The sequence below is a fragment of the Rhipicephalus sanguineus genome, chromosome 10, assembly GCF_013339695.2.
Source record: "Rhipicephalus sanguineus isolate Rsan-2018 chromosome 10, BIME_Rsan_1.4, whole genome shotgun sequence".
Taxonomy (NCBI): Eukaryota; Metazoa; Arthropoda; class Arachnida; order Ixodida; family Ixodidae; genus Rhipicephalus; species Rhipicephalus sanguineus.
In genome coordinates this window covers 143,836,444-143,861,219 of record NC_051185.1, presented here as the reverse complement: position 1 = coordinate 143,861,219, position 24,776 = coordinate 143,836,444, and the positions used below count along the sequence as shown (strand labels likewise).

Here is a 24,776-nt window from a genome sequence, read left to right as displayed (position 1 = left end):
CACGCAGGGGAAAACTCTGTTGTAAGCGGCGAGGCAAGAACAACGCAGTCAAATCAACACAGACGTCGACTCGATATGGTCGCCATGATGACATAATGTTTATGTTTTTGTTCCTCTTTTTTGTATGTGCGTTCTCGGAACGCGCGATGCGCCTGACGCTGCGGCTTTAGAGCACTCGTATGTTTCGGTTTCGTATCTCTGCAACCTGAATTTGTAATTTGTCATCGAAGTGACTTGTCATTTCACATTGCCAGATTTCATTGTTGCATATGAACGCATGACCGTCGTCGTTGCCTGTAGCAACAGAAGTGTTGCACTGCTAAGCACGGGGTGTAGGTCCTATACCGGCATGGAGAAAGGAAATAGGAGAGAGCATTGTGCAATGCGATAGAAGGAAAGAAAACTATACGCAGCTCCTGATTTGAAGGCCGATTAAACAGTGGAGCTGGTGGCATCAGCGCGCTTTCCCTCTGCTTTCGCCAGAGCTCGGCGCGCCCTTCTTTCTCTCTCACCAGCACCACCTGTGCTCAAGCGTGCCCTTCCATTGGTCGACTCCTTTCACTGGCACAGCCAATCATAGCCGATCGCAATCCTGCTCTCTCCTCCTCTCCATACCAGCTGCTCCTCTCTAACCAGCTTCACCCTCTCCACGTCGCTGCCCTTTCTCTACCAAACTCAACTCGCTACACTAGGCTTCTTCAGCTACTTAGCTTTGCTCATGCTCTCCCTCTCATCAGGCCTCACTCTCGCAGCTGGGCTAGAAAGTGCGGACGGCAGATTCCCAGGGATGTACATCGGCTTTAAACAGCCGCTGTTAAAAGCAAATTAGTAAGTCAAGCACACATAGCCAAGCTTCACCTGCCCCCATGTTCCCAACAGAGAAAGGGCTCCTGAATTTTTTTTTATTTCGAACATCGTGGTGCACGAAAGGAGGCAATGTCTCAAGGGTGGCACATCTTGATGTGCCGGCGTAGGCTGTCTGTCCTGGTGAAAGTCCTGGTGCAGGAGCCACACTTGAAGGGCCGTTCACCCGTGTGGCGACGCATGTGGACTCCCAGGTGGTCCTTGCGAATAAAAGTCATTAAGCACTGCTCGCAGCGAAAGGGTCGCTCTCCTGTGTGTGTGCGTTCGTGTCGGGCCAGGTCAGACTCAACATTGAATCCCAGTGGACAGTACATGCACTGGTACGGACGCATTGAAGAGTTCACTGCACCTCTGCGGTGGCTTGCATTGGCCGCTGGCTGAAAAGTGAGACAAAGTTAAGTGTGATCTGCTGGAATACTAGTGTGGCATAACAGTCGTCTTAACTGCGCCCACAGCCTGGCAATAATTATAAAGACTAATTTTGGCCTCCAGCACAAAAGTCGAACACATATCAAATGCCTCTGTGTTTGACATGTTTTTCCTTAAGTGCATCATCATCCTGTTGCAACCTGTTTAACATAGGTCTTCCTAATTTTGTAATAAAGGTAAAGAATGCTCATGGAAGTGATTTTGTGGACCATTGTAACAAGTGCGCTTGCAGTTGCGTGTTTGATAAAACAACAAACCATATCATAGCGCTAGCAGAAACGGAGGATAAAAGCGCAACGGGATGGGCGCTCGTCTCATTGTGTCTTTCTCGTTCGTGTCTGCTAGCGCTACGATAGCTTTTGATGCACTTAACCAACTAGCCCAGAAAGCCACTTCAATAAAACAAATTTACTCAGCAAAGGAAAAAACAAAGAAGGAAGTTGAAAAAAAAATAAATAAAACAGCGCTAACACAGGGCAAAACAACAAGAAGACAAGGAAAAACTTCTTGTTCTTCTTGTTCCTTTGTCTCGTCTAGGCGCTGTTGTTTTCAACATCAAGACATGTACCAAGTAGCTCACCTTTCTCCCCTGTTGAGGAAAATGAAACTAGTAATAGAGGCATTTTATGCTGAAAAGGAAAGAGACTAATCTGTAAGTAAAAAGTGATAGACTTTTTGCACGAAAGATAGTGATTTTCACTCGAGCATCTATGACTTTCGAATACATGCCTGCTCCAGGAAATGCATAAAAGGTGGTTTTCTACGAAGAAATTGTCAGTTGGCAGACAGTGCTCATTCTGCGATACTTGTTTTTCGCTGTCCTTGTTTTTATTTAGCTGTTTCAACTTCAATTCATATGGCCCTCACCAAATTCTTACAGATAGCCTGGGACTGTTTGCATTCCTGCATAGAAACACATGTGTACTATCGCGCTCAGTATGAGCTACATCCCGCGAGCGCGTGGCCGAGCGCTCTGCAAGGTTGTATAGTGGCGCCGATCTTGGCATATTTTCGAGTTATTGGGAGAGAGTTTGGCTGTTCCTGCGAGCGCGCATCACCTCCACTTGCGTTCTCCCTCGCCCTCGTTTTGACCTGCGGTGATATCAGCTTAGAAAATGATAACTTCGCGGGCGAAAGCAAGCAAGTGGGGGTGATACGCGCTTGCACGAGCAGCCACACTCTCTCCTGATAACTCGAAAATATGCCAAGATCAGCGCCACTATACAACCTTGCAGAGCGCTCGGCCACGCGCTCGCGGGATGTAGCTCATACTGAGCACGATAGTACATTTAAACTATTGCAAACCTGTGCACACGGTAAGTGCTCCCATACTGTAGTGCTTTAGAGCAGACAGTCATTATGATAAGAACAGCCTAGTAAACAATACAGCGGTGTAATGCGGGCCCCGTAAAGGTGGGTGGAAGGGAGTAGTTTGAGTGGTCTGTAGGACCAGGATGAAAAAGTTGAAGGTGCTGAGCAATTCAAAGTGGAAAAAAACTGACTTTTCAGAGCCCATGCACAGTTTCTCTATCTTCCTAAAAAAAAACTAGGAGCCAGTTGTCGTGCTGTCCCACTGAAAATAGGACATGGTGGGCTGGACTAGATAGCAAAGAAGTTCTAATCTTGTTTTTTTTTTAAGTGTCGGCAGTTTGTTTGATCATTAAGGATTCCAAAAAAGTCAGGTCATTAAGGCTATCAGTCATATCGCTTTCCTTGGTATGATAGTGCTGCTATTTCAATCACTGCAGTCACTAAACCTATCAAAGTGCTTGGTGAAGGTGTTTGATGTGGTGATGTTTGTTTAATGCTCCTTCCCCCTTTTGACTTGATTTTGCCAGTGTGAAGGCCAGTTCCAGCCAGCACATAATACTGCATCAATCATGCAAGGATAATCCTTACCATGATGCCAATCTTTCACACTTACCAACTCAATTTGTTAGTTTCCTAGATTGCATGTGTGCACAATTCGTTTTCTCTTAATGTAAACTAGAAAGGACATGAGCAGTTGTGTCTTATCAGAAATACCTGAAAACACAAGTGACAACACAACAGGTGTGTCAAAATATCTCTCACTTGAAAAGAGTGAATGACGTATGTTTGCATTGGGAAGGCAATCGCAAAATGAGCATTTATCTTGCTCTGCATAACAGAAAAAAGTGGCTTCAAGCTTTCTTGTCCAGTTTTATCCAATTAGTGATTGTTTTTTTGCTGCTGTTGCACAAATTTATATGCCGTCATAGATTAAGACATCTTCATTCGCGATATCAAGATGATTTGACCAAGACGATAGATATTGGCATGGTAGCTCTTCCTGGGACATCCTTGTCTTAGGAATGACATCCTGGGACATCCTTGTTCCAGCATATGAGACCATGACATTGCCTCTTATCAGGACCGTAGCTAACTGGATCTCAGTACTTTGAACATAATGAATGCGTAGTGTTGACGGTTACAACATAAGCTCATCCCAACCACAAAGCAGCTTGTACACATATATTTTTTATGCTGAGTACGGAAAATCAAGCAACCATTGCCAGGTTGTTCAGTATATCGAAGAATTCATCTTAATGGGAGTATATTCTACATAATTTGCGAAATATGCACATAACCTTGGCCACTGCATTGGCTGGGCTGGGTGTTGCCACTGTAATAGCCAAGGCGAAAAAAATTTTACAACCCAGCCTTTTGCCGGCATACTTACTGATCAAAACAACGACAGACACTAAAAAAAGAATGATGGGAATCTGTTCTTAACGTACTCTTGCTTACTATGTCGTACAATATAAAGTACCCATCTCCTACATTTCATTATAAAGATACACTGAAACCTCGATATAACGAACACGGATATAACGAAATATCGGTTATAACGAAGTAAATGAAGAATAGTCTTGCAATACATACAGTGCTAGGAATATACATTTATAACGAATTTTCGAATATAACGAAGTTATTTTTGTGTACGATGTCACTTTGTTATAATGAGGTCTGAGTGTATACTCAGCGGGAGACATATACGTGTTTTTACAATTATCAACAGACTCACGAGTCACGACTGCCTCCACAAAGCAGTAGACACCTTAGATCTGATAATGCTGCTCATTATTTCACCTTGTTTTTATTTTCTTTGTTCCTTTCCTTTAGTTGTATCCCATTCCTGTTGCTCTATCGGTGTTTCACAGGCTTGTTATAAAGAACCGACTTGAATACACCAACAATGGTGGAGAACATCTGCCTCTTGGACTGGAGAATTAATTCTCCCAGTCCTGCCTTTCTTGCCTGTCATATTTCTCTTTATCCTACCACTGGCACACCTGACGGGTCCAGATTAACCTCTCCAGATCCCAGTGTGGCCTCTGACATGCGTCAATATTTTGGTGTTGCTATTTTCATATGTCTCAGCAGGCACCGTTGGACCAGTCATCCTCTCAACAATGTGACTTTGGACCTCTTCACGATGTTCATCCTATCTTCACTTTTTCTTTCACCTCATACGTGAATAGAACACAGCAACGTGCCAAGCTGCGAGGAACTCCCACTACACTAAAGAGATCCCTTTTACATGCCTAAAAACCTTGCCAAGTGCACCTACACTTACAACTTCTACCTAATCTTTTGTTCATTCAGGAGTGACAGGAAAATCTACCGGCGTCCCACATTAGGAGCGTCAGCACGAGTGATGCAAAAAATTATCACCACATGATGACATCACCATATGATGTCACAGATCGCCAAAATTTGCGACGTCATCACGATGTCACTGCGACATCACATAACGCGACATCAAAGCTGGGCAGTATCGCAATACAAGAATATCACGACAGTATCTTAGAGATACTTTTGAGTATTTGTATTTCTGTACTGAGATACAGTTGAAGAATGTATCTGTACCTCAGCAGTGAAATACTTTTACGATGTACCGATTATATCGTAATACATTGCAGGACACGAGTCTCTCATTATTTTTTTGTTGGAAATGCACTGACTCATTTACAACAGGGAAAGGAAGACTTTTTTGTGCTAAGCCAAGCATAGGTGCGCCGCCAGTCGGCAACACAGGGTGCACGCAAAGAGTACTCCATACGCACAGGAGGAGGAGAAGAAAGAGGAAGGAAAGGCAGGAAGATTAACCAGACGCGCGTCCGGTTTGCTATCCTACGCTGGGGGAAGGGGATTAAGGGAGAGAAAGAAGGGAGATAGAAAGAAGGGAGCATACAAAAAAAAGAAACAATGCACGCGAGCTTAAAGAACACGGCTGCGTTCCATGGTACTGGACTCAGGACCTCAGGCATTTACGTTCCGCTTTAGAGAGTCGTGTCATGGTGCCTACTGAAGGCTTGCAAGTACTGGACACAGAACATCCAGTACTTGTTGTACGGACTGAGCGTAGGGGGATTTCAGCTTGCCGACGAACACGCGAAGTGTGTCCAACAATGACTGAAGCACGATGATGGTTGGTTTGTCTTCTTCAGGCAACTGGTCAGTCGGAGATTCAGTGCGCACTGTTGCCGATGTGCAGTGTGAATCTGCATGTCGCTGCGAAGCCACAGTCACAGAGATCGTCGACGGCCGGTGCAAAGCAGAAAAACAAGGAAGGCATGGACACAACTGATGCAGCTTGGCCTACGTTGCCATACGCACAGAATACCCCATGTGGTAAGGTGCCTGATGCCGCTAACGGCAGAATAGTGCAGGCAGTATTGTCGGCTTTTGCCAATGGAAGTCGTTGTGTCTCAATGCCGGTGCAGCTCCTCTAATTTTTTTCAGGTGGCCAGCCATTTCACGAGTTCGGAAGTCTTGTGTGAACCGACGCTGTCTAGAAGAGAGCCTACCTGAGAAGCTGCTGTTGCTTAAGTACATTTAATGCAGAACATTCTCCGCAAAACAGATCTCATGTGTAAAATAAATGTATACCTTTTCTTAATTCACTGCTGTTCGTTAAGGACATGAGCGATGTGCTTGAGTTCCAAGTTTCAATGTGCAATGTATTTGTGGAGCATCAGCATAGCTAAAATAAAAAGAAAAGTATTCCAGTATCTGTATTCAGGGATACTTTTTTCATGTTTTTGAAAAAGTATCCCCAAATACCCCATTACGTCAAAAACAAGTGTATCTCAGTATCTGTATTTTAGGCTTCCAGCCCATGTATTTCGATATCTGTATTCCAGAATAGTTTCCTGTGTATCTCTGCCTAGCCCTGCGTGCCATCACATGGTGACGTCATCACGACATCGTGGCTTGGTCAAAGGTGGGCCGATCTCTGAGGCAATGCAAAGCTTACAATGCCTCCGATCCTGGAAGCATTGAAAAGCCATGTTCGTTGCAGAAAGCTTTCAGAGGAGGTTGTGGGAGGTTCAATACATGGACTCAGAAGAAAAAGATGATGGCTTTCACCTTTTAGTTGACTGAAGTGGATGCATAAGGGACCCTCTGGGTTTTTTTCTTTTGCTGCCTCCTTCTACAGCCTAAGGCATGGCTGTGTTGAGCTATGACACATGTTGCATAAGCAAGTGAGGAACAATAGTGTTGCTACAGCAAGTTCCCTGCTGCTGCAACAATTCGTGCTTGAGCATGGAAGTGACACTCACTTCTTCCTGCATAGGAGAGTGCACCTGTGCAGCCTGAGCCCCTTCAGTCGGATCATCAACGTCCACACAGCGCCAGAGATCGGCTGCTGGCAGGGTCTCCAAAGATTGCGATGCATTAGAGTCTGTAGAAAGATAAGGCATGTTGGCCCGCTATTATTATACATGGAGCATGTAGTTGCAGAGACTGTTGAGAGGAATGCTGCATTAAAGGAGTACTGACACGGTTTTGAGACATCGCAAAAGAGACATTGTTCATTGGATTGGCGTGCAGTGTTAATGCTGTCGACACACCAGGGCCAGACAAAGTGCACAAAATATTTTTACTTTGACTTTAAAGGGACACTAAAGTGAAACAATGAATTAGTTTGGACTGATAAATTATACCCTGAAAACTGTAGTGTCATTAATTTCACCACCATAGCTTCATTAATAGATGAGAAACTCAATGTCAAATGTTTTACTTTTAAATATCTCACCGAAATCTCCGACGGTGACGTCACAGATTTCAAAGCATTTTTTAATATTTTGGTCACATTGCCTCAACGAAATTTTCTGAAACTTGGTATTTTAAGTCTCTGGCTCCGTGAGAAGACAATGTACTTCATTATTAATGATTAGGAATTCATTATTAACCATTAGGAACTACATAGGCTCTAGTAGGTTCCATCAAATTCTATGATGTCATGGCAACTGGTGCAGGAACTTCAAGGTGGCAACACCACCTGCACTCTCCTTTTACATGTTTTCTCACTTAGCAAGCATCTTCTCATGGCAAGCGCGGTGTTTTTGGTATCGTAATAGAGTAACTTACTAATACGAGAAAAATCGTTTTTTTTCTTTAGTGCCCCTTTAAATTTTTCATCGCACACCATCTGCAAGCCAGCCCTACCACAATGGACATCATCATGACGAGTCAACACAGTTCACTACGTTTGCGAACACTGCCTATGCATGCTGCCTAAATCACAAAAATCGCTGCCGAAGTCGCTGGACGACAATTCACTCATCATTTGTTTATGTGCACCACATGCAACTGACAGCAGATGAGAGAGCTGCTGCTAGTACGTCGCAGGTTGCTGTCTGCCCGTGACGTCAGACTGTGTTTACACATCACCGTGAAACCATGCTCGTGATATCGAAATGGGAGCTGTTTCGTTAAGGTAGCGGTATTAAAAATAAATGCAATGCAAGCACTAGGACACTCTTTTTTAGGGTTCTCAACACCAGTGTTTTTATCTAGAGCAACTATCCAAACATATTTAAAATTCGTGTCAGTACTCCTTTAATTGTACTGGGAAATTGGAGATGAGGGTCATGAAAAAGGTCAATCTGAATGGGCACAAGAAATCTGGTAAACCAGAAACGGTTTAACACAAACCTGTGCAACACGCCTGTGTTGACAGATGACATGATAATAATAATATCTGGCGTTTTACGTCCCAAAACCAAGATATGATTATGAGGGACGCCGTAGTGGAGGGCTCTGAAAATTTCGACCACTTGGTGTTCTTTAACGTGCCCTGACATCGCATAATACATAGGCCTCTAGCATTCCTCCTCCATCAAAATGCGACCATCACGGCTGGAATCGAACCTGCGACCTTCGGTTCAGCAGCTGAGCACCACAACCACTGCTCCACCATTGCGGACGACAGATGACATGATAAAGAATTCACACCCTGCAGGGCGGACTAATATGCCACAATGAGCTCTATGAGGACAAGGTTTCTCAAGAGAACACATTGTGCCCAGATTTTTTATTAAAAGTCGCACGTTTAACACACCCTATGTTAACTTTTCAAGTACACTCATTATCCGTGCTAATCACTGCCTTCACATCGACATTGTTTGCACTTAAAAGATACAATTGGTGCAAATGACATAGAACCCCTTGGCTTAGCCCTTTAAATGCCAAATCCAAGCTGTGCTCATCTGATGTACCTGTACGTGAGAACCAAATCCTGGAGTTTTGTGCAGGAAAGCCATGATGCGATTATGAGGCTTACTGCAGTGGTGGACACCAGATTAGTTTTGACCACATGACGTTCTTTAGCAGGTCCCTAGGTTTAAGCACACAGCTATCTCATGGTACAACTTCAAAGTGCCAAAAACAAGGACAGACGAAAAAAAGTGGGCACAAAGAGCGCTACAACACCCCCTTGATAACAGTTTATCAGCCTCTGCCATGATAAGGTATTAGCTATTTTTCCAACACCATCAGCATTCATCATTTCTACGTATAAAAACATGATTGAATATTCCACTCGCAACAATGCAGCACTGTCTTGAGAAACCACAGTTGAGGAAGTGAGCAACACCAAAGAAAATTTCTTGCATTCTTGTGGCACTGCCGCAAGTTGCATGTGCCGTATTCTGAAAAGGCAAAGAAAGCACAGGCATTAACACCACACATTGACATTTTACACTCTCTTTCAGTGGCATAGCCACGGGGGTTGGGGTGGGGGTGCAACCCCACACCCCCCTCCCTCAGAAATTCAGTTTGCCCAAATGTACATAAAGTATGGTTGAACCCCCCTGAAAAAAATTTCTGGCTACACTACTGCTCTCTTTGCACGTTGTAGAACTCCATCGACGTTATCTTGTAATTAAACATTAATCAATATTTTATTAAACACGCAATAATGCTTTTTTTATTTATGCAAGCAGACTACAGCTTAATGAGGAGGTTATACAACTTTCAAGATCTCTGAATATGCACTTTCCAAAGCAAAATAAATTACAGCTGATTTCGCCATTTGAAAAGAGTCGCGTCAAAGCAACCTGCATTGAAATTAAGACGTTATTCATGCCATGACGGTTATGACTAGAGAAGTCTGCAAAGAAAATCTTCAACCACATATGTGACAGTACGTATTAATGTATTCAGACTGGCTGGGGGTCAGCGAACTTTGTTAACCATAACTTATCACGGCTCACATACACGATCGCCACTTGTGACAACTAAAAGTGTAACCTCGATAACAAGCCATTTGCGTCAACGCTGGTCAAGATTCCGCAGCGACTAGATACAGGATCTTGGCAGTATAGGGCCTTCAGGTGGCATATTTAAGGAAAAGGATCGCTTATCTATTTTCCATGTTTGCCTCTAGATGATCTGTCAAAACAGAGTAGTACGTAACGATGTCTCACAACAAGATCGAAATAAGCACAGGTGACACAGTTCACAAAACCAAGACAATCGGCAGTGTTTCGTTGGCTGCATATCAATAAATAGAACAAGATGGACTCATCACGTTACGTAGATTTCAAAAAACCTTTAAAAGATTAACTAATGAAGGCAGTCATCTATGAAACAACTGGGCCAAGGCGAAAGAATCACAACATTTGGTATTCGGAGCGCGCTACGGCGGAGCGTCTTCGAATGCGCAGCGTTTTTTTCTTTTGTCGCTGTGACAAGATCATGGGCACGACAGACGCGCTGGTGTTGACATCACCATATAAAACACAGCAACAGGTGCGGCACATTCCGCAAAAGGAAAGCGATGCTCGTAAACAACCACACCATAGGTAAGACGGCACACAAAACAAACTGCATGGGCGCAGCCATTTTTTACGCATGATGCCAAACACGATGGGTCAGACGACATTAGAGTGAGGCATTACTTTCGGAGGAAGCAAAGCAAAGTGCTATTTTCCGAATGGCTTTGGCTTTACCTCACTCATGGCCTCACTCTAGCACAACCTCACGCATCGCTATTAGCATCACGCGTCAAGATGGCTGCGCCCACGCTGTTTGTTTCGTGCATCGTTTCACCTGAGTAGTGTGGTTGTTTACGAGCGTCGTTTTCCTTTCACCGAGTGTGTCGCACATCCATTGTTTGATGACAACAAGACCAGCACGTCGGTTGCACCTGTGACTCTGTTACGCCAGTGAAAAAAACGCTACCAGAGTAGAAGCAGACAGGACGAACGTAGACTAACTGAGTTGTTATGTTGTTAGTCTGCGTTCGCCTTGCTGCTTCTACTCTGGTGTCTCGTCCCAAGCGCAGCTTAAGTTTACATAATCTCTTACCAACAAGCCCCCAAACACACGCTCCTCGAGTGCATTCGAAGAGACCCAGGTGCTCCACTGTGGCGCCATACCAAATGCTGTTATCCTTTCGCCTTGTCCCATATGTTTGTCGCGAATGTACCAGTGTCCTTATTAGTATTTTAATTATTTTTCAGGTCGTTCAACGTTCACAGAGCGCCATCAGTGATTTGCTGTATTTGTCGACACGCGAATAGCAGCCAACGTAACGCGGTGCCATTTGACTTAGTTTTGTGAACTGTCACCCCTGCACCTTACTCACATCGTTACGTACCACTCTGTTTTAGCAGGTTATCTGCACACAGATGGGGGGAATAAGTAAGCGGTCTTCCTCATTAATAATACCACCTTTGGCCCCTTCTTCCAAGATCTCGTTTGTAGCCAGTTACGGAAAATGAATGCCGGAGCGTTTGCGAGGTTACTTACACTTTCATTTGTCGCGTTGTCATAAGCGGCGATCGTGCGAAGTTCGCTTATATCCTGTTTGTCTGCAATACATTATTAGTTTTGTCGCATCAATGGTTAAACATTGCCTTTGAGTATGTCTCTAATCATCACTTTTAAAGCGTGAAGTACTTTTCAGTGTTGACAGATGTTGTTTTTGTAATCTGCCATATTAGTCGTGGTCATCTTGCAGGAGTAAGGTGCAACGAAAACATCTTCCGCAGGGGCGTAGCCAAGGGGGGGGCTGGGGGGTTCAACACCCCCCCCCCGAAATTTTTCAGTTTTGCTTGCGTATATAGACGCACGGATACAAACGCACGCACGAACATACAAACGCACACACGAACATACATAAAGTATGGTTGAACCCCCCCCCCCGAACAAAATTTCTGGCTACGCCCCTGATCTTCCGATTATTAAAAGCTGCACTGATGTTTAATTACAGGAGAGCCTGGAAATGTGTGATCATTCAAGTTGTAGGATATGTACACAGGAGTCCACTGTTAAAGGGAACTCGGAGCGTGTCGGATTAAAAGCTCACTGATTTTATTTACAAAGAGAACATGGCATGTATGATATTATTAGTTGCATTATTAGTGTCGGGTATGTACAGATATGTTGGAATTGTAACGTGTGCTTGCAATGCCTAATACCTGTGTATTCTTCGTTTTTCAGAATGTGGCGCATGCGACTTGCTGCAGCTTTGAAAACGAAGAATTCTGGATTGTTACAAACGGAATCTGCAAACTTGTTTTTATAAAAAAATGAAGAGTTGTGGTTGTAGGAAAAAGCTTACATAGTTTGTCAAGGCAGATGCTGATGCATTGGTATCTGCTGAGCAGAACTGCTTAGATTTGACTTTTTGAATCTAGAAAAATTCTTTAGAATCTTCTCAAAAGTTGTAACGTTGAAGAACATAAAATGGTCATAACTAATCTGGACTCCCCCACAGCCGTATCGTGGATTTGATGTGCAAAGCCCCAGAATTTTATTCTCGAATATAGGTATATGATACGGGCACAGCTTGGAATTGAGGCTTCAAGGGCTAAGCTGAAGTGTACTACATAGTTTGTGCCAGTTGTGTCTTTCAAGTGCAAACAATCTCAAGATAGAGGCAGTCATTAAGACATGATTGGTCTACCAGAGATGTTTTTACATATGGTGTGTTAAGCATGTAACTTCTGAGGAAATTCTGAGCACAGTGCATTTCTTTTCCTATTCATAAATGTCCTTTAGGGCTCCCATCTTACCTCTGCCATATTTGTTTGCCCTGCAGTGTATAAATTCATTATCATGTTATTTGTCAATGTGGTTGCTATGATAAAGTGGTTGCATACCATGTTTCAAGGTAGAAGGGTTGGAAAGAGAGAGATACGTTTTTTTACATGCGGTAAAATGTTCATGTAACACACTACATGTTTCAGTAGCATTTTGCCCTGCAAGTTTGCTTACTGCTGAGCAGCTTCTAGGAGGCCCCTAAACTACTAGTAATGTATATAAACAGCCTTTTGAGTCTCATGACATGATGTCAACAGGGTGATGTATAGGACATAGCCAGGGTACAAGGTGTGTCCAAAAAGTACGGAAAGTTTGGTCGGCAGAAATGCATTTATTGATTGGGAGGTACGGAACCCTAATGCCCTTCAATGTGGGCTTTTCAGTAATGCACACACTTGTCCCAACGCTCCCACCATTGCTGGAAAACACCTGTGGAATGCATCTTTAGAAATTGTGATCAGCCAGGCCATCGCATGATGCCTTCTCTTGAATCATATCAGGTTCCTTTTATTGTCATTATCAGCTTGGGAAACAGCCAAAAGTGACACGAAGCTATTTTAGGGGAGTTGGGAGCCCGTCAAATCACGGAAATGTCTTCTAGATGGAGTTTTTTCTGCTCTGTTGTAAGCAGTTGTAAGAGTTTCGAGGACTCTTTCCTCAAGACCAAATCCTTGGTTGAAATTGGATGTACTGATCCAATGCTTACCCCTATCTCACTCACAAGTTCTTGGGAGTGTGAGGCAACGGTCCTCTATGAAAAAGACCGTGCTTTCTCAATGACATTCTCATTTTGGCTTGTTGAGGGTCTGCTTGAACGTTTTTTGCTGTCCACTGATATGTGACCATCTTTGAAACAATTGTACCACTCCTTTGTCCATGAAGTGCTCATGCCATCGTCACCGAAAGTCTGTTGAATCTTACGAATGGTTTTTGAATCTGCAAATGCTTGGCGCAGTGTTGTTGCTCATGTTGATTTGATGCAGTGTTGTTGCTCATGTTGTTCCGTCATGTTATAACTTACTGAAATCCGACAAGCGCTCACCACAAGTCCTCATTACTGAGTCGACTTTCAGCAGCTAGAAAAAAAATTCACACATGCGCATGAATCTCTCCTCAGTATCTCCACTGAAGGAAGCCTTTCGCACTTCATTGGTTTACACAGGAAAGGAGATCGTTCAATACTTTGTGAGCACACCTCACTAATTTTTTGTGCTTCATGCGAAAGTGAGAAGAATAAAAAACAACCGAACAGAAAAATGCACTCTTCAACAGACTTTTACTTTAGCACCAAGCGTTACAACCCATATAATGACGGACAGTCGGTGCATATTGCCATTACAACTTGCACTCTATGGGCAACATACGCCCACTGACAGAGATAACCAAATTCTTTATTTGAACAAGCAATCGACACAGTGCTCATATGCTGTTGCTTCCTTTTTAATGCAAAGGAGAGATAACTTGGGTGGAAGCTGCCAATTTGATCATGCAGAGTATGCACCAGTTTTGATCTGTCTGCTAGAAACTTTTACACTGCCTTCCTACACCTTCTGTTGTCTTCTCACTTGCTTCTCACTTCCCATGTGTAATAAATTGATTTCACATAGTTTTGTGCATTTTACGCAGACCATGTCATGATGTCTGTGCTGAAGTTGATGGTGTTTTTCGCACAGAAAAGTGCCCAATGTGATTTTTGACACTCAATTAGTGTGCATGAATTTTCTAGAGAACTTTCTGAGAAGGGGCAGTGTAGAGGTGGTTAGAGAAAACACAAACTAATCTTTGAGCTCTGATGCCTTGAACTGCTTTTTAAATAGATGGCTTCATTTCTGTCCTTAGCACAGGGCTAAATATCTTAGCATAATTATGCTATCTCATCGTGCCTTTATAAAATGTGAACTGTTGTCTTTCCCTTTCAATAAGAGTGTGTTACCTTCTCTGACAGTGCAATATTTGTAACGTGCACCTGTACACTGTTCAGGATTTTTTTTTATTTAGAAAAGGCTGTATAGGATGTTTCAGTTCAAGAGTAACAGCCGTAACCCGTCTCGCACTTGGTGCAACAACTCAAGTGCAATTTTACTTTGGTCAAATTTGTAGCTGGGCCGGTTAATTGAATAGGGAATACACATTAGTGTGATAAGCCAAGAAATATTTACAAAAGAAGAAATGGGAAGCTACAGACTAGAACCCAATCTGCCTCTTCTTTATACAATTATTTGTTTTCTTGTTGCATCGCTGTGTCTTCCCTAATGATGTTTCGCTGCACCACGTGGCAGTGCTGTAGTTCCAAGGTTTCCTAAACAAACGCTTGAATGCAATAGAAATTCAGTCCTAAATTCCTCAATACTTTTAAATGCTTGTTTTCAGAGAAAAATGTTAATTGCTGACAAAGAAAATGAAAGCCAGTGGTGTCTTGTAATTGCATCCCATATGCTAACTGCAGCATCAGAGTAAATTCAGGAGTTTCCTAGTGTTCTTGCATATTTTGGTTGCTTTTGCTTATAGGAAATTCTCATAGACTACTAGTTATTGTTCTTGGGTTTTACATAAAGCTTTGTAGTTATCTTTCACAAAATGTTAATTATAGCGTATGACGGTACGAGCATACAGTGCCTAGTTCACCTCAGTGCAACCAAAGGTACTTGAGTAGCTGCTCCGTCTATCTGCATGATCTAATGTTAGATATACATATTGTGTAGGTGAAGAATTTTCAGTATTGTCATATCTTGGAAACCACAGATAATGAAAAGTCACAGGGACATAATAGAAAGTCGCAGGGGGCTGTTGAGGGACTGTTATGTTGGCCAAGCTTACATGTGCTCTTACTGAATGCGTTCCTCAACAAGGAGTGCAAGTTAACATCAGAGGTGGTTTGCGTGAGATTATCCAAGTTTTGGTGCCAATGTCGCTTGCCTTTAATTTTTCTGCCCTTCCTGGCTGACCAGGTGTCTTGTGCTCATTAGGATTGACCTTTTCAGTGACTCCTGTTTGCCAGTGCAATTTGATGCAGCATTCCTCTCAACAGTCCCTGTAACTAAGATGCTCCATGTATAGTAAGAGCCAGCCAACATGCCTTGCCTTTTTACAGACTCTGATGCATCACAGTCTTCAGATGCCTTGCCGCCAGCCAATCCCTGGCACCTGCCTAACGTCGATGGCATGAGGGACGGGGCACAGGCTGCACGTGCACACTCTCCTACGCAGGAAGAACAAAGAGTGAGTGCGTTTCTAGTGTCTTTGCATGGATTATTGCAGTTGGGAACTCGCTGCTATAGCAACACTTTTGTTTCTGGGCTTCTTATGCAACATTTGTCACAGCTCAGCTCAGCCATGCCTTTGGCCTTTGAAGGAGGTAGCGAATAATATGTGATAAGGACCAGTTTGACTTGGAGATTCTGAGGTTTCAATTGTGTAAAAGAGTGAAGGATAGAGAATGCTTACATCACCAAGGTACTACAGGTGTCTAGGTAATTGAAGATCAAATAATGTTTAATGTTATAATTTGAGCATACTTTTGGATGTAAAAGTCACCTGTGAACGAACAAAATATTGGGTACAAGTTATTAGGGTAGGCAGATTTAGCAAGATCTTGGCATATGATGGGGATCTCTTCGAGTTGTTGGAGAGTTCCTGACAGTTGGGTTCATTACTGTGTTTTATTTCGATGTGAGCTGAAAGAAAAATTATGGACATCGGGAAGAGAGCCAAGGCTATGTTGTTGAGAGGTCGAGTGGCCCAATTGTGTCTGGCGAGACTTGAAAGAGAAAATAGAGGCGCCTAAAATATTGACATACACGAAAGGTCTAAGTGGAAAATTGGGAATCCATCCGGTGTGGCAGTGTTAGAAAATGGGAACAGTGACAGGCAAAAAAAAGACATTGCAGAGATAATTGATTTCTCGATCCAAGAGCTAGGTGTTCTCTGCCATTGTATGCATATGCATGTTGCTTCTGCTTAAAAAGCCCGTGAAACACTTGCCGTGCTTCCTACTTGCTCGCAAGCTCTGCTCTCAGATCTGTAATGTCCTGTCACTACCTGGCTGTTCACATAACTTCATGGTAGCCTCTTGGTAGCAGCAAAGTAATCAGCAATCCTAGCTGCTTGTTGGGATACCTCTGTTGGCGCAGCTCCATATCTGCCCCTGTTTCTTTAAGACTCCCTCATTACAAAACTTTAGTCCAAAGTAATTCAAGCATGCCACTTCCATCTGGGACCCCACCACTAATATACAGCTAAACTTCAATATAACGACGTCAGCGAAATCGACAATTTACTTCGTTACAGTAAACTCCCACTAAATAAAAATCTCTTAGATGGAAATGTTGCTTAGATGGAACAACTGCTTCTAATATGATTGGTTTCATACTTAAATTCCGTACCTCTGTTCCTCTCTGTGTAAATAGAAATCCTGTTAAAGAGAACATATTTTCCTGGTCCCTTCAGGTTCCGTTTAACGAGAGTCTACTTATATCAAAACTTCATTAAATTAAAATTTGACCTTTTAAGCAAGACATGGTCACCAAAGGCTTCTCTTGTTTGCCTGGGAAGTGTTGGAAGAACGTTTGAATAATACAGCGGTGCAAAGAATTAATTTCACTGGTGCAAAAGAGAATTAATAAATTTTCTTGAATCTGAGATCTGGCGATCGCGGTTTGATGCTGTAGAAGCTAAGAAGTTCTCTTCACAGTGGCTGAACATCACGCATGAACCTGAAATAAATGCAGATCCAATGCACTGTGGTAATATAGGATAAGCGTTTGAAAAAACCACGTGCAACTCAACCATATGACCACTGGCCCCAGTGGATGTTTCAATCTATCACCTCGGTCTTCCTCTGTGGCAGTACTTAAACTTCGTTGTATTAATGCAGTTGTATTGAGGCTTTGTTATATGGAGGTTCAAAATACATGGTGTTCTATGGACATGAAGTTGTGGAAAATGAAATACTTTGTTATATCGAGGATTTCGTTATGTTGAAGTTCGTTATATCCAGTTTTAATTATATTAACCGCTGCCCTCGAGCTAGTCTAGAATAACTGTCTACTTTATTTTCAGAATTACTATTGTGCTTCCAGTGTCACTTTGATGAGAGAGAACTTGCAGCTTGCGTGAGTGACCTGCCTGTGGCCGCGTGTTTTCTTGCCTATATTTCTTTCACAAAATATACTGCATTCCCGCCCTGCATGATGACCATATTCTTCCTCTATCATGCATCTTTCCTCATTTTGATCAGGCTCAAAAGGCCAGAATATTGCCATGCTTAATGCAAACGTGTTCTCTCTCGTACCTTACAGAACTGGAACAACCTTCCAGAATCAATCAAGTCCACTATTCATTATTCTCAGTTTTTTGATGTTTTAAACACTAATGTACTATTGTGTAACTAAACAAGTATCTAGTTCTCTTGTTTCCAGTTAACTCTTTTAGCGTTTGTTGTACTGGTGTGTGGTGATTTCTCATTATTTCAGCTAACATAGTATTAGCCGAATAAAGCTTGTATTGTGCGTTTTCAGTTTGTTCCACTCCCCTCCATATGCTTCTGGCCCTGAGGGCAATACAATAAATAAATAAATAAATAAATAAATAAATGAAGATCTCTTTTTGGGAGGAATATCTGATAATACGAATAAGTTCACACATTCCCTTCAAGTTTGTCTTAAAAAGATTCTACTTTACATACGTGTAATCAAGCAACCTTACAAATAACCTCATGTTGCAGCAATTCCGTAAATGTCACAGTTATCAGTAGCGCTTCTCCTGTCTGTCTTGCCTTCCTTTTTCCTGTCTGTCACGCTTCGTAGTACTCTATTATGCATCACCATCCTGCCCGAAGTTCAACCCTTCTTAAATGCTCTCAACCTTGATTCTCATGCATGGTATTGCGTTCACTGTTATGTCACTAGTATTCTGGCAGACTGCGGTTAACCTTGGCCCCCACTTTGCAGCCTGCGGTTACTAAAGCCACCGCAGCACAGCAGCCAGCCTTTCAGTGCGTCCCTTTCGGTGCCACTACTGTCCAGTCGGCTTCACTAGCGAGTTTGACCTCGGGAGACACGAACGCACACATACGGGAGAGCGACCCTTTTGCTGCACGCACTGCTCGGCATCCTTTTCACGTAAGGACCACCTGGTAGTTCACCTCCGTCGTCATACGGGCGAGCGCCCCTTCAGGTGTGGTCGCTGCACGAAGGCTTTCACCAGGACGGACCACCTGCGGCAACACGTCCGGAGGCACCACCCTTGACGCATTGCCTTCTTCCATGCACCAGGGTGTTTGAAGCAGAATGACCTGCACTGTGATCCAGAGAACAGAGCCGAGGCTTGCGCCAGAAGTTCTCGTGTGTGATGTGCACATTGTGATGCAATGCGGGTGTTGGACCTGCCTGGTACCCGAAGCACTTTCGGGGATTTCACTGAACATCTACGCAGCATCAGTCTTGCCAGCGGTGGTTGTGTGCACAGTGACTCGGCGACGTCTATTGAGCTGTGTTTTTAATTACAAAAATAAAGTTCTGCTCTTAGCCTTTAAATTTCGTCAAGTGAAGCCTACAGAAATCCACCTGTTTTGGAATAGCAAAGATAATGCAAACAAGTGGGAAAAGCTTTTTTACGATTCAGCTGACAAGAAGCTGCAGGGAGAACTTCAGTCATATCGTAGATATGGTATGGTATTCCATAGCATTCTCATTGGTCGGACTTCAAGAAGCTGAAGAAAACCCGCCCCTGTGGTCTAGTGATTATGGTGCTGGAATCCTGACTTGAAGGTCGTGGTATCGAATCCCGGCCGCATTTCAGTGGAGGCAAAATGCTAGAGGCCCGTGTGCTTAGATTTAGGTGCTCGTTAAAGAACCCCAGGTGGTAGAAATTTCCGTAGACCTCCACTACGGTGTCTTTCATAATCATGTCATGGTTTTGGGACATACAACTCCAAAAATTATTATTAGAAGTAGAAGTATGCGCATCTTGTACAAACATAGCTCAATGATGTGTTGGTTTGGGTGATTTGATGCTGTTGTGCCGGTAAAGCAGGAACATGCTGATCACCTGCTAATAAGGCGTTGTGTTTAGATGATAGTTTAGAGTATACTGGGCACCTGTCATTACTATATTAACTGCTTCTGTGATGTATTTTTCCAGAGAATGCTCATAGACGTGCAGTGCTTGTTGCAGTGACTGGATTCCTACAAATTCATTTCTTTTTCATGCGCTGCAAGCTGACTTTAACCTTACTGTGCAGCTTGCCACATGGACCGACATTGTATCTCACAGCAAATCATGCCAGTGTCAGTGGCAATGTGTGGTTTGGATGCTGGTTGTCTTGACTGGAGCTGCACATATGCAATATCTGAACAAAATATTTTTATAAACTTGCATAGTGTCAACTTATGCCTTAGTACATGTTAATAAAGGTTTTTGGATACAAAATCTTGTCTGGCTTATTCTTCTGTTAGGCAGCTGTCGACTTGTTGGGTCACAAGATTTGTCCAGTGTTCATGCTGGACCAGGGAACCATTTCTGAAAAAACAAAAAGACAAATTGCAGTGTTGCTGTACTTATGAAATGTTGATACAATAGCAAAATGTGCGAGAACTGTACAAAGTGGGGTTCATAGCTTAAAGGGCCCCTAAAGCACCCAGAGGTCGAAATTTAGTTGTGGTGTTGTAGTTGTGCACAACTGCATTAAGTTGTGCACAAGTCTACAACGAACATGCAGCAGTTTTTGAAGCGTTGCCGTAATGGCAGAGTTACACGCGTTTGATGATACAAAAAAGGCCTTCGCTGGTTTCAATCTTTCCTTCGCTATGCTCCGTTCGTCGGCTCGTCTCTCCTCCTAGCCAAGCTCCTAGCCGAGTGCTCCTCACCGTGCGAGGAGAAAGAGTGGCGAGCGAACACCGAAAGGCACGGAGATGAGAAGGAATTGTTCCTTAAAATTGTGGGGCGCCCGCGGCTCGTAGCGCTGCGGAGCTTGGTACTGTTGATCGTGACGGCATTCTGAGCTCGATGCACGCGTTTACTTGAATTGTTAAGAAAATATCGAAGGCGGTTTAGGGGCCCTTTAAAGGGCAATTTGTATCGCATTAAACGTCTGCATGGGGATTCAGTGAACAACCATGGTGTCATGTGCAGATGTACACAAACGAGCAGAGCCCACTTGACTGCAAACATTCATTGGTGCGTCACTATACAGTATTGGGGAAAACGGTATCAGCTTTGTTTTTGAAACAAAATCTTCATGTTTTGTCCCTTTTGTTTACGTATGGAAACTTTCCCTGTCAGTTGTGGAAAAAATTACATAGGCCAGACTAGCATGTGTGTGAATACCAGACTTCAAGAGCATCGATAGCTCGTTAAAGTGACAGGCAGCCGCTTAGAACGGTAATTGTGACAACCCCACTAATGGAGTGATAGTCTGTCATATTGGTTATAACGAGCGCTGTTTTTCTCAGATGCGATTGATATTTTTATTTCTTTACTAAATTTGCGAAAAATGACTTCTGGCGCCCCACGCGGCTAAAAAGCGAAGATGCAGAAGAGTCCACTCATGTGACCTTTCGCTGGTGAACGCCGTTAATGGTATCTGTGTTAGAACTGAAATGCAGTACAGTTTTTATTATATTTTCTAACATAAAATGTGCAGATAAGCCTTCGTTTGTAGTGAGCAGAACAGTGACGCCGCCCTCGCTTGTCGTATGATCAGATGCTCATGATCGCCAGCATGAAATTTTTTTTTTTATTTCGAAAGCCTACCCTTAGGCATAGTAATTCGCGGTATCAAAGATACACGTGCAAATTTGCTTCATGTATGAATTCTAAGGGTGAACGATGAAACTTGGTAATGTTAGCTGAGGGACTAGCGGCGCCTGCCAGCGAGTTGAAGTACCAGGAGCGCCTGGCTCACGAGGCGGTAAAGAGACGTATTTTACGTGAGGACTGTTCGGAAAACTTAATTTACCTGTTTTTTTATATTCAAAAGCGGTTGAAAATATTAAAATGAAGGTGGTTAACTCTAGTTGCACTCACTCCTGTGAAAGCAGAAGGTTGAGCGCAATGAAGTACGACGAGGGCGATCGGCATCGCCAGCACTTCTCAGCGTTGCTGGAGGAGGGACTCTTAACTTTTTTACACGCTTCTTAGATTGTAAAAAAAAATATGACAGCTTCGCACTAGAGGTGCCAATTGCCTTAAGGAAGAGCGGAGCTATTGTTTTACCTCTGGACATGGAGGGGACTGGCCGAGTAGTGGCTGAATTTATGCAATATGAGTTTCTTATTCATAGAAGCTATAGTTAATTAATACATTGATGAAGTAGCAGTTATTGATAATGAAATATTTAAAGCAGGAAGGACTTAGCTCGATATTCTTTTGGTCTTGCTTATGAATTCCTCAAGGGCGAAGAAAACATCCCTGTGGCTGTATCCCAGAGTCCTTCCTTGTTTCTCTTTCTTCTTTTCTTTCTTTCTCTTTCTCTCTGTCTTTTGTATCTCTTCTTTGTATCTGTTCCTTTCATTTCTGTTTCTCATTCTGTTTCTCATTTCTGTTTCTCATTTCTGTTTCTGTATCTGTTTCTCACTCTATATATTTCTTTCTCGCGCTTTCTATCATTCTTTCTCTTTTCTCCATTTCTTTCTCTATTTATCGCCTCATCTTTCTATCTCTTTCTGTTTCTTTCTCTCTTTTTCTTTGTTTCTCTTGCTCGGTCTGTGTTCTTTTATTATTATTTGTTATTTTTCTTATTTACAAACACTGCTGCCTCAGTTTCTGAGACAGCAGGAGTAAGTACAGACACGGCCGAGCGGCCGTGGTACAGATTAGAGCTGTGCACGGGCCGTATTTCCGAGCCCGAGCCCGGCCCGGGCCCGCTGACTTTGTCGAAGGCCCGCCCGAGCCCGACGGCAAAGGGCTGCGAGCCCGCCCGGCCCGGCCCGACGTACGAAAACACAATCCCGGGCGCGGCCCGGCCCGGCTTTTTGAAGGTTCGCTGCGAAAGCAAAACATCGTTTTCCGGTAATTTGGCGTTTTATTGAGCATAGCAAATGTGATCAAACGACACACGGCGAACAGTCTCTATTACACAGATTACAAATTGTCGTGCAAAAACAGCAAGCAAGTAGACGGCCTCATACCAGCAACAATGGAGTTCGCTCGCCAAAGCCGTCACGTGTATGGGGTATGCCCATGCAAGCGTCAGCTTGCACGAAGGCGATCTACGTCGTGTCGCTCGTCGCTGTCGCGTACATTTTCACTCATATGGGATTTGGCCTTAAATCTAACGCGAACAGTCGCGTGGCACCGCCACTAGCTCAGGTGGTGTTACTTCTCTGTTTGTCGGAGTGCAGAGGCAGTGCTTTACCTGCTCCCCTTTTGTTTAAAGTTGCGAATGGAAAGGAAAAGCGGTAAAGTGCGGTCGCGGAAAAGGCGCTGTATGCGTGCTGGAAAACAATTCCCGCTCCTTCTCTATATTTCGGGCTTGAGTCGGGCTTTGCGCCGGGCCCGAGCCCGGCAAGATAAAACTCCAAGTAGCCCGAGCCCGGCCCGGACCCGAGGTGAAAATACGTCGGCCCGCCCGAGCCCGGCCCGCGGGCCGGGTCGGGCTCGGGCTGCTCGGGCTACCCGGAGCCCGTGCACACCTCTAGTATCGATGTTCAACACAATGACCAAATACGACTCAACAAAATGTCGCGTTTTTGTTGAGGTGACCAAACAATCGATGCATATTCGAGTATGAATCTGACCAAAATCTTGTACGCTGTCAGTTTGCTTTTTTTGTCGAGTTGTTTGACGTGCGTCGGTGATGCTGGAGTTTTCGAATAGCCTCGTTGCAGATTATTTCGACATGCGTGTGCCATTTTATATTTGTTGTCAGAGTTACACCAAGGTATTTAAACTCCGTAACACATATGTTAGACCGACACCGTCATTAGTATATGTAAAATGAAGAGGCTGTTTCTTATTTGAAAAAGTCATGGCTATAGTCTTTTTGAAGCTAATAGACATTTGCCAGGTTTCACTCCAGTTACGAAACAATAATAAAAAAAAAAAACATTATTCAGCGCGCATCCTTATCTTGAGCATTGATATATGGTGTTATAGATAGCGCAGTCGTTTCCATACATTCTAAGTTTAATTCGAGTGTCACCGATAATTTCTACAACGTCATTTATATAAATAATAAACAAGAAAGGTCCCCGGTAATGAGCCTTTAGGCACCGCCTGATGTGATATCTGTACCTCAGACGACTTCGCTTGGTTAAACATAACAAATTGTGAGCGCGACCGTAAGTAATCTGTTATCCACTCGACCAGCTTGCTGTCGCCAAAAATGTGCGAAGTTTAACTAAAAGTTTTTTCTGTCTTTTTATCTGTTTATGTCTTGATTCCCTAGCTTTACTTCTATCTATTTTTCTCTTCCTCGTTCTTTCTATCATTTTCTTTCTTTCTCTCTCTCTCTTTCTGTCTATGTTTTTCTGTCTTATTTCAATTTGTTTTGTCTCGTCCGCTTTCTTTCCATATCTCTCTCTCCATTTTCTATCTCTTTCTTTCTCTCTTTTTCACGTGTTTTTTTAACACGAAAGTGTTTTATGCCGGGGTCCACCAAGTACATCCGTCACGGATATGACGTTGATAAAATGGACGCCAACGGGTGAGAAAGAAAAAAACCAAGAAAAAGATACCCCGCTGGGAATCGAACCCACGACGTTGCGGCCGCGACGGCAAGCGCCCGACGCTCTACCGACTAAGCCAACTCGGGAGATGCGAGGCACGGCGCGAACGCGCCTTATATCTTTCACACCTTCTCTTTCGCGGCGGGCGGAGCGGGGCGGTGCCGCCGTCTGTGAGAGGTGAAAAGAAGTAATGCTTCACGATCGACACTTACTAGCGCTTACTCCGAGATTGCACGTGATATCGGAGGTCATGGTTAAAGCGTCTCAATACCAGAGAGGTAGACTGGCCGCGCTGGCGTCGCCGAGGCACCCTTGACGCACTTACGTTCTTTGCCTTTGGAGTCGTGTTAGCGTGCGTCGGCTCATCGGAGTAGTGCAGCTTCCACGTGCACGAACGGGATTTCTCTGCCGCCGACTGCTTCAATTGCGAGAGCACCGACTAACAAAACTGCTGCA

General features: G+C 43.6%; 1 protein-coding gene and 1 long non-coding RNA gene across 3 annotated transcripts; both read right to left on the bottom strand.

Annotated features, from left to right (window-relative positions):
• Positions 1 to 861: 861 nt before the first annotated feature.
• On the bottom strand, positions 862 to 9,255 carry LOC125760116 (zinc finger protein 809-like). Of its 2 annotated transcripts, XR_007417781.1 has the most exons (3): positions 6,882 to 7,024; positions 1,874 to 1,922; positions 1,108 to 1,241 (listed from the first exon to the last, which is right to left on the bottom strand). XR_007417781.1 is itself a non-coding variant. In XM_049419817.1 (2 exons), exons 1-2 carry the CDS (start codon positions 7,020 to 7,022, stop codon positions 942 to 944), a joined length of 441 nt encoding a protein of 146 aa, XP_049275774.1. In that variant the 5' UTR covers positions 7,023 to 9,255; the 3' UTR covers positions 862 to 941. The 2 variants fall into 2 exon arrangements, 1 of the variants encoding a protein (XP_049275774.1); XM_049419817.1 differs by lacking the exon at positions 1,874 to 1,922 and having other exon boundaries at positions 862 to 1,241; positions 6,882 to 9,255.
• A 6,489-nt stretch (positions 9,256 to 15,744) lies between these two features.
• Positions 15,745 to 22,875, bottom strand: LOC125760118 (uncharacterized). Its single transcript, XR_007417783.1, has 4 exons — positions 22,782 to 22,875; positions 20,055 to 20,172; positions 18,614 to 18,951; positions 15,745 to 15,885 (listed from the first exon to the last, which is right to left on the bottom strand). It is a non-coding gene; the product is annotated as an uncharacterized LOC125760118 (long non-coding RNA).
• Between the last annotated feature and the right edge of the window lie 1,901 nt (positions 22,876 to 24,776).

What these genes read in the sequence shown, in the direction of transcription:
- LOC125760116 (XM_049419817.1), bottom strand. Translation starts at nt 7,022, where the DNA reads ATGCCTTATCTTTCTACAGACTCTAATGCATCGCAATCTTTGGAGACC. An exon ending in ACTCTCCTATGCAGGAAGAA is followed by an intron (nt 1,242 to 6,881) that starts GTGAGTGTCACT and finishes CTCACTTTTCAG; the next exon opens with CCAGCGGCCAATGCAAGCCA.